At 38.8% G+C, this 13,017-nt stretch overlaps 1 protein-coding gene across 1 annotated transcript; it reads left to right on the top strand.

Annotated features, from left to right (window-relative positions):
* The first annotated feature begins 10,360 nt into the window (after positions 1-10,360).
* LOC131679776 (uncharacterized) lies at positions 10,361-11,332 on the top strand. Its single transcript, XM_058960519.1, has one exon. It carries the CDS (start codon positions 10,361-10,363, stop codon positions 11,330-11,332), a length of 972 nt encoding a protein of 323 aa, XP_058816502.1.
* The last annotated feature ends 1,685 nt before the right edge of the window (positions 11,333-13,017 follow it).

Below are 13,017 nucleotides of genomic sequence, written 5' to 3'. Positions count from 1 at the left end.
TTATAGTTATATTTTGTTCTCTATTTATTGTTAAGTTCTTTATTGTGTAATCAATTGAAAAGATATAGGGTGCTTATGCCCATTTGAGAAGGGTTAATGTTTCACTCAAATTGTCTTTTCCCTATCCCCATACTCATTAGGACCAACTAGGTCAGATGATAAATAAATAAATATACAAATAAACAAATACTCTAGTAATAAGGGGTAACTCACTCCCTATTAGATGTGAAGCGTACACTCAAAATCGCGGTTCACGCAAACATTCAAAAGCCTACACGAATATGCAAGCGGCTACAAGATTATAGAAACGAATTTATACACACGACAGACAGGCGCTCACACGTTAAACCCGTTTACATGCAAACGCTCGAGCTCCACGCGATAATGCAACCCTGGTCACAAACACGGACATACAAATGCGGAAACCTACGCCCGTAATCTCGCAAACATATAAACGCCCCCTGTGAGTAAGTGAGTGTTTTAACGCCTACGAATTCATAACCAAGGCCTGAGGTGCGATACATACGCGCATTGCCACGCGATCATTAATCGGTCGCGTCCGGAAATTTTTACCCTCAATCTTCCCGAGCAAATTCACATGGGCTCAAACACCATAAAACTTTTTTAAAAGACGATGGATATGGCCCGTTTTTAATTTTACATTCATCAAAACACCATAAAATGGTCTTAATAACCCATAGATACTCCAAAATATGGGTTTTACTTGGGACCTACCGGATCATGGCGATGGTGTTTTCGTGAGTTCATCTCATTGCAAACACTATAAAAATACCACATAGTGGGGATGAATTTGGACCTTGAGCATGGAGATATTATGGGTTTCTCATTTTCTCAGGCTTGCAGTCTACGTCAATGTCTTCAGTAGGATCAACTCGAATTTTTCTCGATCATCCACGTACACCTATGCCCGTGATTTCGCAAACATGAAAACGTCCCGGTGATTGAGTAATCGTTTTAACACTTATAAATTTATAAACGCGGTCTCATGCGCGATCATACAAACGCTCGTTTCCACGCGATAATGAAATCTTCACGCTCCTACATCTGAACCGCACGGTCAATGTCAATATCAGAATCACGGCCTGCTGCAACTGGCCTTAAAGTTTTTTAGTTTCGAAATTTTCCGTCTAGTCTGCAATTATAGTGAGTGATTCTGACAGGGAACTCCAAGTGGACCACTCTAAAAAAGAGTTCCACTGTTTGTTTTTTTTATATTCACACATTTGGACACTAAACGATCATCACGACAAGGGTTGAAGTAATAGTTTTCTTTGTTCTTAAGACAATGCACGCCCTCTGCAAAGCACTGCTCTGTGTCGTTCACACTGAATACAGCAATTGTTGAGCAAATCGTCACTATTCGATATATTCTACACTACGAGGATGTCGCTCTGTGATTAGGTAAAGATTTATTTCATGGCTGCTAGTGTGTAAAAAACGTATGAAACCGGCTTCCCGATGATAACCTTTCGTATCGAGCTTCGTAGCTCTTTTAGATTTGTTTGTGTAGCAATTCACAAGATTCTCTTCACCTTGTTTTCAAAGATCGATGATTCATTTTGAAGCAGGTATGATTCTTTAGCTCGAACTTTCCGGCAAGAGTCTTCCAGATTGTATATTACCTTTCAAACAGCAAAACAACATATTTTTGCCTTTCTCATATAGAAAGGTTATGCAATTCCAAAACCGACTTTCTAACCGAGGCCCGGAGGGCCGAGTGTCATATACCATTCGACTCAGTTCGTCAAGATCGGAAAATGTCTGTGTGTGTATGTATGTGTGTGTATGTGCAGACATGTCAACAAAATGTCCACATCTGTTTCTCGGAGATGGCTGAACCGATTTTCACAAACTGAGTCGTGAATGAAAGGTACAACGTTCCCATCGGCTGTTGTTGAATTTTATTTTGATCCGACATTTCGATCCGGAGATACGAGTTGAAGAGTACGGTTACATAGCAAATCTTGTTATAATTTGTCCACGTCAGTTTTTCGGCATTTTCTGCACCGATTATCACAAACTTAGTCTTAAATGAAAGGTACAACGTTTTCATCGGCTGCTATTGAATTTTGTGTGGGTTTGACTTCTAGTTTCGGAATTACAGGATGATGAGTACGACCACGCAGAAAATCCCGATTTCATCGGATACTGCGATGAATGTATTAAGGTGAATTTTTTTCAAAAAATGCGACCACAACTGCTTGGATTTATAGTTCTAGGTCACTAACAGTCATTCAAAGTCTCTTTGGCCACATTGGTCACCATTGCCGGATCCGGCGGCCCAGGCGGAAGAATCCAAACTTAGAACAACAATTACATCGGTTTCTCGGAGATGGCTAGACCGTTTGGACCAAACTTGAATGAAAGTTTTTACTATCCCTTAAACTGCTATTGAATTTAATTCTGATCCGACTTACGGTTTCGGTGTTGCGGGTTGTGGCATGCAGTCACATAGAAAATTCCGATTCAAAATGATACTTCGATGAAGGCAAAAAGGTAAAAATTTCACCAAAACGAATATATCTGCGTGTCAAAAAACTTGCATTAGCAGTTTTAGGTCACTGACGGCCAACCGAAGTCTTGTCGACCGCATTGACCATCATAGACAGTCCCGGAAGTGCCCCGGAAGAATCACCACCTATAAAAATTAACAAACTCACATCAGTTTATCGCAACCACACATATAAACTGATACCACTATAACAGTCTAGATCACTAATGACACCCCACAGTCGCTTTGACATTGGCCACATACACTGCTGGTCAATAAAATAGGTGTGAGATAAAAATACATGAAATTTTGAGTTTTCTGTCAGAATATTTTTATATTCAAATATTTTATAGTTAGGCACAGTCGTAAATATGAAAAAGAACACTTTTATTTGTAAATTAAATGTTATGCTTTATCGTAACTCTTTCTTTTCCATGAAATCCAACAAAGTACCTGGTCAATGAAATAGGTGTATTGTAATCCATTGCATTAAAGTTTTTCAAATCCAATGATTTTAAGACTTCAACGTTTTTAACAACTAGTAACCTGTGTAAGCTCCCTTATTCAACCAAATTTTATCCATTTGTCCTGGCATTGAGTTATTCAAACGCTGATAAGTTTCCGTTGGTATAGGGTAGCATTCCTTTTACGCTGCTTCCCACAAACGATCCTTATTTGTGAAATTTCGATCGAATAACTTCTTTTTAAGTACATTCCGTAAATTTTCTACGGGATTGATGACAGGAGATTGGCATGGTCCGAAATTATACTCACTTTATTATACCGAAATCATTTCTTTACATACTTTGATGTGTATTTTTGGTCAATATCTTGCTGAAACTGTCATGTAATGGCACGTTATCTTTGTCATAGGACTGCATGACATCATATAGGATGCCCATCTTTTAGCCTTGCTTTCGAATCTTGCCATTATAGTGGCGTTGCGAAGAATAGGACCTGCGCAATTCCACGAAAAGCAAGCCCCAAACCTCACTGTTCTCGCCTCCGTGCTTTACCATATTTTGCGTGTGTCGCAGATCAAACTATTTGCACTTTGGACGTTCAACGTTTCGTTGTGCATCGGAGGATAACAGGTTTACCTTTGATTCGTCCCTCCGAAGGATATTTATGATTCCTTCTGAACCAGGCCCATTAACGCTGTTGAAAAGCAAATTGCATTTTTCTTCAAAGGCTTTGGCTTCGAAATAGTGGAACCTTCTTAGCAATTCTTTCTGGAAGATTGGAATTTTACGACCTACAGCGAACTGTTCTCGGACCTACCACTTTCCCAATTTATGCTGAATTGGTTTTGGATGACGCGAATGGATCAGATTTCGCTAAAATTGCAATACGATGGTCAGCTGCTATTGATGTTTTCTTGGGTTTTTTGCGTGTTTCCTTTTTTCAATGGTTTTAAGGCATTTGTAACGAAGTTTTCGGAACGCCGCAGTGTATTCGCGATTTATTTATACGTCTTATCTTCTTGAACAAAATTTCTTAGCAAAACTCGTTCCACTTGAGTACAGTGAGATGCTCGACCCATTCTATAACAAATCTTTGACTTATTCAACATTTAAATACATTTATTAACACGCAGAATTCAAACTTTACCAAATAAAACGTATAATGGAATCATGTAAAATATTAACACGTTAATATATTTCACACACCTATTATATTGACCACACGAAAAAGCCTGTGATAGTCTTGTTTTGCATCTTGACAAAGATTGCAAATATAATCAGCGCCAACAACCCACTAGTAACTTGACAGATCCCAAGGCTTCTGTGTACGGTAGGTGTGATTGAGACTGCTGCAACTTGGTATGCGTAATTGAGAGAAAAACAAAATAATCTATCACACACCTATTTTATTGGCCAGCAGTGTACATAGAAAGAATCGTGTAAATTTACGTCTCTTTACCCTGACATATACGAGCATCAAAAATTACTTACTTTTAAGTTTGATTTTAATTTTATATGGCGTTCAGGGCCGGCGAATAGCATGGGTAGTATGGGTAGTACTACCCACTCGAAAATAACCGAGTGGGTAATTACCCACTCGAAATTTTTGGATATTTTCATAAATTTGAAATCTGCCACGTATGTATCCCGGGCACACACTTGAAAATATCGATGCACGACAACTTCATTTGCACAAACACACTGCAAGTGATTTAATGTAAATGTAATGCAAGCGTGTGTATTGCGAAAATTAGACAAATCCCTATTATATTACCCTCACCCTATGCTTACTACCCACTCGTGCTAAAAGTGTAACGCCGGCCCTGATGGCGTTGAATTTCGTAAATCACATAATTTTACTCTACATATCGTCGCTGTTGTGCTATCTTATGACAAGCGCCATTTAGCACATTTCGAGAAAAACGATTTTTAAAGTTTGAAATTAAATATCTTCAAAATTATAAATGATAGAAACACTTCATAGAAGACAATTGATGCTTCTATCTATTCTGTATTAATCTCTCAAATATTACGAAGATCGGATGACTATGTTGCGAGTTGTTACTGAAAATGAAAAACAAAAGTCGCACTCACACGTGTCATAGGCGTGTATTGATGACAAAATTTGAAATTTTCCATAGAAAAAAATCATCAATTATTAACTTTTATTCATATCTTTGGCTTCATTTGGTCTATGAACAATCGGTAAGGTTTATTTTGAAGGAAATGAGTCAGGGAATCTAGAAAAAATAGTTATTTAAGGTTACAGTGTTGCCAAATATGCTATATTTTCAGTTGTAAAGTTAAACTGCATCTTTTTCACAAATCGTGTGTTTTTGTTTTGAAAATGATTATGCCATTCTGTTTCTCAGACATTTTTACATAGAAAAACATCCTATAAATCAAGATAGCTTGCGCCAAACCCTTAATCACAGTCATTTTAAACAAAAATCATAGAATTTCTCAGTACGTTTTTCACTATATCTTAGTACCCAAGCAGAATGTTAAAATTCTGAAAAGGCCACTTTGTAGAGATTTTTCAGACAAGTAATGTTGCATATCTAACTCAGTTTACCCCAAAATGGCGTTTGTCATAAGATAGCACAACAGCGACGATATAGCGTTTATTCTGAATGACAGTAAGTGTAATTTTATGTCATTGCGCATTTAATGTATATGTTTCATGTAAAGTTAAACGGAGTAGGGTTATATATCGTCATTTAGTGAATTACGGTTTGTTAAATTCGGTCATGCTTGCAATTACGTCAACGATAAAATTCATATTTTTCTGGTGTGCACCTACGACGGTTCCTCAGTTCATAGAAGTAGGAACTTAATAGGAAAATTTAAAAATTGAATTTATACTTTTGATACCAAATTTCTTTAAAATGCATAAAACGTTGAAATTTGATGAAATCTCGAAAAAAATTGACAAAGATTGATTTTTTTGTATTTTGGCAAATTTTTGCCTTTGCCTTTCTCATACAGAAAGGTTATGCAACCACTCTGAAAATCGTCAACCTAATTTTCTTTCGACTGACATAGGATTTATGGGCTTTGCAGGAGCGTAGCTAGGGACGTAGGGAGGACATCAGATCCGTGGCAGGCGAACGTTGTAGGTGCAAAGTGTATTAAAAAAGTAATAGACATTTCCACAATTATATTGAACATAATCGGTCATGGAGTCCTAGTTTGAAGAAATGAGAAAGGCACAATTGCACCGCTAGGTGGATTGAAACAGGTTTTAATTTAACGGCAGCACCACTCTCATTCTTTAAAACAAAATGAAAACTATGAACTTGTGATTGACATGTTGTTTAAGGGAAAGTTCTCATTCAAAATTTTCGAAAACTTAATTTTTTCTTAGCATTTTTGAAAGGAATAGGTGTTTACTATATTGTGTTAAACGGGTTTTTCGATCCGCGCATCAAAATTTCTTTGTGGTCCTCACAGTTTATAAAGAACAGTTGCGCAAAGACTGAAGCAAATCTACCTATTGAACACTCAAAACGTCTACCTATCGGACACGAAGAATAACAAGGCTCGAATGCGTGGGGAGTATCGTTATTATGTGATTATAATTATTAGAAAAAAATCATTGATGTAATATTAACATTATTTTAAACCAGAAATATTTCGCTGAAAAATATAATTATTAAAAAAATATGTGTGCACTGATATTTAAATAGTGCCATTTCAAACACCGGAACAGCTCTGGGTAGTGTTAATAATCTTCCACCGACAGTGGAAATATGAAGGTATTTCTCTAAAATTTTGACGCATTCCACTTTTACATATGTACTTATTCAAATTTATCTTACGCTGCAAATTCGACTGTTTGTTGTCACACCCCAATCAGACGGCAAGCGGCAAAAATCAATGCATTTCGTTCTTAGTTGCGGATCAGTTGTGAACCGGAAAAAGCTTATATACTTTATACGATGTTATTTATTGTACTGATTTTTACAAAATAAAACTAAACACTTAATTTTAAATTTTTAAATGCACAAAGTTAACTTCTAACTGAAGCGTTCGGGAGAAGTCATTTGAAATTTAACCAAAAATAAAAGGTTGCCAAAATTTAAAAAAGACCAATGATTAGTCCAATGTTGCCAATCCTCTTTACGAAACTCTACTATTAAAAACTCTGGTGGTCCTTACCGTCATGGGACACTCTCGGCTCGAGACGCACACCTCATGTAGAAACCTTTTCATGACATTGTGTACGTTCCCAGAATGCTTCGCGTTGCACTATATATGTGTACAGGTCTCGAGAGCGTATTTCACGGTTTGATCTGTAGAGGCACTGCAGACTAATCGCAAGTTATCAAACATCCACAGAAATCGGTGAAAAATGAAAAATTCTGGCCAAAATTGTCACATTTTAGTCCGTCACTTCGGAATCGCCTTTTTATTTCTTTGATTTTGATACATATTAACTCAAATTCGTTTTTATAAATTGCAGAAGCTACTGATTATTTTCTCTCCATACCACTTATTTTTAGTGGGGAGTAAAGCCACATTGAATCAGCCATTTTGAATTTAGAAATACTGACTTCATTCGTAATCATGTTCAAATCGTATAATTTTATGTGATTGTTACAAAATATTGGCATTCTACCACCGAAGTGTTCTCAAGTTTAATCTCAAAACACGATTTCTCAATACTGCGCACAAACTCATTTGAAAACAGTTCAATTTAAAGGCCTTTGACCCCTCAAAAGAAAACCTTTTTCATTGGAGAAATGACCTATAAAATCTACAAATTCTTTGTATTCGTTATTTTTAGTGAAGCCCTAATTTGGAAAAGGGCTAAAAATCGATCTCAAAGTTTGAGATCGCACCATTACGTCAAATTTGAAGTTTTTTACCTGTTCATGGGTCTCCATTACTCCAAAAAATGTATTTTACTTTAGAGTTTTGTTGTCGTTTTTTAGTTGATATTTTTCGGTGAAAATCTATTTAAAAACACAGTTTACCGTTAACGTTTCAGCCTACTTTTTTATTTCCTTTCAGCCATCCTCAGAACTTTACAATAAGAAAAACAAAATAAAAATAGCGATAAAATTTAAAAAAATACATTTGAATTTGAAATTATCTTACTTCTTGCCCAAGCGCGTCTTGCCACCGCTGGGGGAAAATCAAATTTAAACTAATTCTACATGTACTTCTCTCACTGGTGGCGTCTCTCTTCTTTCTCACCAGTGCCATTGCGCGTCGATCGTAGCTTATTAAGGAGACCGTTGTATGTGCAGGCGAAGCTGGCCGCGTCCCGTTGAAGGTTTACCGCTCTTTGCTCTCTCAGCTTAATATGAAGAACCTCCGCTGTTAACCTGTTGGACTCGTGGTTAATTCTCTCCAATATTCTCGTTTCGTTGAAGTTAAAGTGGTGTCCACATTCTCTTGTGTGTTGTGTTAGGCCGGTTATCGATGTGCTAGTGCGTATAGAGTTTTTATGCTGGCTAATGCGTTTCTCTAGGGTTTGGGAAGTTTGCCCGATGTACTCTTTATTGGTGCATCCGCCGCATGGAATGCTGTAGACTACATTTGTTTGCTGCATTTTTGGTATTTTATCTTTCAGCATCGTGAAGATCGTGTTTTTTATTTTGTCATTTGGTTTGTATGCTGCATTTAAGTCATTCTTGCGCAATACCTTGCCGATTTTCTCGCTCAAGCAGGGGATATATGGAATGGATATATATTTTGCTGTTTGCTCGTCTGCGCTCCTGGTTTGTAGGGTGTTGTAGAGTATGTCTACCCGCTTTAAGCACACTTTTTATGATGTGTTCCGGATAGTGTTGGCGCGTAGTATGTTAGATGCCTCTGTTATGCTCTCTTACCTTTTGTTCGCATCCGTGAGTTTTAGTGCTCGGTCCATAAGTGCAATTGCGGTGTTCTTCTTGTGGGTGTATGGGCTCTCCGATGTGTAGTCCAAATACCGTCCTGTTTTCTGTTTCGGGAGCCATTTTTTGTCGATTTTTTCCCCGTTTCTGGATAATAGTAGATCTAAAAAGCGAATCGATTCGTTGCTTTCTTTTTCTACCGTGAATTTAATGCTAGTATGTTGCTCGTTAAATTCTTCGATGACAGTTTCTATCTCATTTTCTTTACCCACAAGAAAGCAATCATCTACATACCGTCGGTACACTATCAGCGGTATTCCCTTTTGCTTCAATCCCTCGAGGGCCTCTCCCTCTAATTTTTCCATAACAATGTTAGCAACGACGGGAGAGAGGGGGGATCCCATGGGCACTCCAAATATTTGGTCGTAGAACTTTCCGTCATACTGAAAAAAAGGAAGCTTCTAGTACAGTTTTCATTGCTTGTTTAAAACTGTCCCAAGGAATAGTGGTTGTTTGTGCTACTTCATTCCATCTTTCTTCGACGTACTCGTACACTTTATTGACAGGTATATTAGTGTATAGGGATACCACATCTAATGAATACATTACACATCCTTCCGGTACCCGTATCTTGGATATCTCCTTAGCGAATTCGAAGCTGTTGCGAACGTGGTACTCCGTTTTTCCCACTAAATTGTTTAAAATTTCCGATAGATACTGAGCCATGTGGTAGGTTGCTGAACCGATGGTGGATATCACAGGACGGAGGGGGCAGTTTTCTTTGTGAATTTTGGGGAGTCCATAGATTCGCGGTGGGGTGCAGTTGTACATCTTAAGCTTGTGTTTCGTCGCTCTGTCGATGTGCTGGTCTAACCACCACTGTTCTATTATGCTGTTTAACATTTTTAGCACTCGGTTCGATGGATTGTCTTTCCGTTGCTTGTACGTGGACGCATCATTTACCATTGTGGTCATTTTTTCGTGGTATTCGGTGCCGGACATTAGAACTGTCTTGTTCCCTTTATCGGCTTTTATAACATAGATGTCTGGGTTCTCTCGCAAAAACTTTCTACTTCGTACAATGTCTTTGTGTATCCAGTCATTCTCCTTCGTCCGTGGTTGGTTTTGGTAGTTGACATAGTTGGATATGATCGTAGATACTTCTGCTCTGATGTCGTCGGCTTGTGGTTTGCTCTTTATAGCAGTTTCTACATCGGCAACGAGTCGAACTTCTTGGACCGAACTTCAACATACAAAGCAAGAGTTCTATCCCATACGTTCGACTCGTTGCCGATGTAGAAACTGCTATAAAGAGCAAACCACAAGCCGACGACATCAGAGCAGAAGTATCTACGATCATATCCAACTATGTCAACTACCAAAACCAACCACGGACGAAGGAGAATGACTGGATACACAAAGACATTGTACGAAGTAGAAAGTTTTTGCGAGAGAACCCAGACATCTATGTTATAAAAGCCGATAAAGGGAACAAGACAGTTCTAATGTCCGGCACCGAATACCACGAAAAAATGACCACAATGGTAAATGATGCGTCCACGTACAAGCAACGGAAAGACAATCCATCGAACCGAGTGCTAAAAATGTTAAACAGCATAATAGAACAGTGGTGGTTAGACCAGCACATCGACAGAGCGACGAAACACAAGCTTAAGATGTACAACTGCACCCCACCGCGAATCTATGGACTCCCCAAAATTCACAAAGAAAACTGCCCCCTCCGTCCTGTGATATCCACCATCGGTTCAGCAACCTACCACATGGCTCAGTATCTATCGGAAATTTTAAACAATTTAGTGGGAAAAACGGAGTACCACGTTCGCAACAGCTTCGAATTTGCTAAGGAGATATCCAAGATACGGGTACCGGAAGGATGTGTAATGTATTCATTAGATGTGGTATCCCTATACACTAATATACCTGTCAATAAAGTGTACGAGTACGTCGAAGAAAGATGGAATGAAGTAGCACAAACAACCACTATTCCTTGGGACAGTTTTAAACAAGCAATGAAAACTGTACTAGAAGCTTCCTTTTTTCAGTATGACGGAAAGTTCTACGACCAAATATTTGGAGTGCCCATGGGATCCCCCCTCTCTCCCGTCGTTGCTAACATTGTTATGGAAAAATTAGAGGGAGAGGCCCTCGAGGGATTGAAGCAAAAGGGAATACCGCTGATAGTGTACCGACGGTATGTAGATGATTGCTTTCTTGTGGGTAAAGAAAATGAGATAGAAACTGTCATCGAAGAATTTAACGAGCAACATACTAGCATTAAATTCACGGTAGAAAAAGAAAGCAACGAATCGATTCGCTTTTTAGATCTACTATTATCCAGAAACGGGGAAAAAATCGACAAAAAATGGCTCCCGAAACAGAAAACAGGACGGTATTTGGACTACACATCGGAGAGCCCATACACCCACAAGAAGAACACCGCAATTGCACTTATGGACCGAGCACTAAAACTCACGGATGCGAACAAAAGGTAAGAGAGCATAACAGAGGCATCTAACATACTACGCGCCAACACTATCCGGAACACATCATAAAAAGTGTGCTTAAACAGCAGGTAGACATACTCTACAACACCCTACAAACCAGGAGCGCAGACGAGCAAACAGCAAAATATATATCCATTCCATATATCCCCTGCTTGAGCGAGAAAATCGGCAAGGTATTGCGCAAGAATGACTTAAATGCAGCATACAAACCAAATGACAAAATAAAAAACACGATCTTCACGATGCTGAAAGATAAAATACCAAAAATGCAGCAAACAAATGTAGTCTACAGCATTCCATGCGGCGGATGCACCAATAAAGAGTACATCGGGCAAACTTCCCAAACCCTAGAGAAACGCATTAGCCAGCATAAAAACTCTATACGCACTAGCACATCGATAACCGGCCTAACACAACACACAAGAGAATGTGGACACCACTTTAACTTCAACGAAACGAGAATATTGGAGAGAATTAACCACGAGTCCAACAGGTTAACAGCGGAGGTTCTTCATATTAAGCTGAGAGAGCAAAGAGCGGTAAACCTTCAACGGGACGCGGCCAGCTTCGCCTGCACATACAACGGTCTCCTTAATAAGCTACGATCGACGCGCAATGGCACTGGTGAGAAAGAAGAGAGACGCCACCAGTGAGAGAAGTACATGTAGAATTAGTTTAAATTTGATTTTCCCCCAGCGGTGGCAAGACGCGCTTGGGCAAGAAGTAAGATAATTTCAAATTCAAATGTATTTTTTTAAATTTTATCGCTATTTTTATTTTGTTTTTCTTATTGTAAAGTTCTGAGGATGGCTGAAAGGAAATAAAAAAGTAGGCTGAAACGTTAACGGTAAACTGTGTTTTTAAATAGATTTTCACCGAAAAATATCAACTAAAAAACGACAACATTCATGAACGGTGACTGAAACCTTGAAACACTTTAGAGTTTTATTATTAGTGTTGTGTTTCAGATTGGTCCTGATGCAGTAGGGGGTACGCAGTTTTGGTATTCCACGCGCACCTTATCTTAGACAGAACGTCACCACGGGCGCCATTTTATTTTTTCGACAACGCCAGCTTTAAATATCGTCAAGGACGGCTTTAAACAGCTTCATGGAGAGGAATATAATACGTCGACTGGAAGAGGAAAGGTGGCAGAGATTTCCAAAAACTGTAAGCTGTCGAAGTTCGCAAAGAAATATCTCATGTGGCAAGCCATCCTTTCGCGTGGCTTGAAGAGCGACATTAACGTCACAACCGCAACCCTAAACCTAGAAAATTTATGTGCAGGAGTGCCTGGAAAAACTTCTGTTGCCTTCTCTCAAGTAACACAATTGTTCCGTTCAGTGGTGGCCAAATTTAGCGTCTGGCCATTACGGCTAAAGGCCATGGAGTGGTATGCCACGAACAACGTCCGGGTGGTGCCTAAGGACATGAACTCTCTCAACATGCCAGAGCTCCGCCCAATAATACAAAAATATTGAACGATTGTCAAGTGGAACCTCAAGAAGACGCTAATTACAGTTGTCGGCGAGTGGCTGTTCAAGGCAAACTGACGTTTTGGGCGAGGACAGTGACCAAGGAGGCTGTGCAAAACTTGATGGAAGTAGTCATACGAAAAGCCCGGTAATTGACATTCGCTAAAAAGTTAATTTGAGTGAATATTTTTTCTTTGT

Source organism: Topomyia yanbarensis, chromosome 2 (genome assembly GCF_030247195.1).
Source record: "Topomyia yanbarensis strain Yona2022 chromosome 2, ASM3024719v1, whole genome shotgun sequence".
Lineage (NCBI taxonomy): Eukaryota > Metazoa > Arthropoda > Insecta > Diptera > Culicidae > Topomyia > Topomyia yanbarensis.
The sequence above is the reverse complement of the archived record's forward strand: the minus strand, read 5'-3'. Positions and strand labels throughout refer to the sequence as shown.

What these genes read in the sequence shown, in the direction of transcription:
- LOC131679776 (XM_058960519.1), top strand. Translation starts at nt 10,361, where the DNA reads ATGGTAAATGATGCGTCCACGTACAAGCAACGGAAAGACAATCCATCG.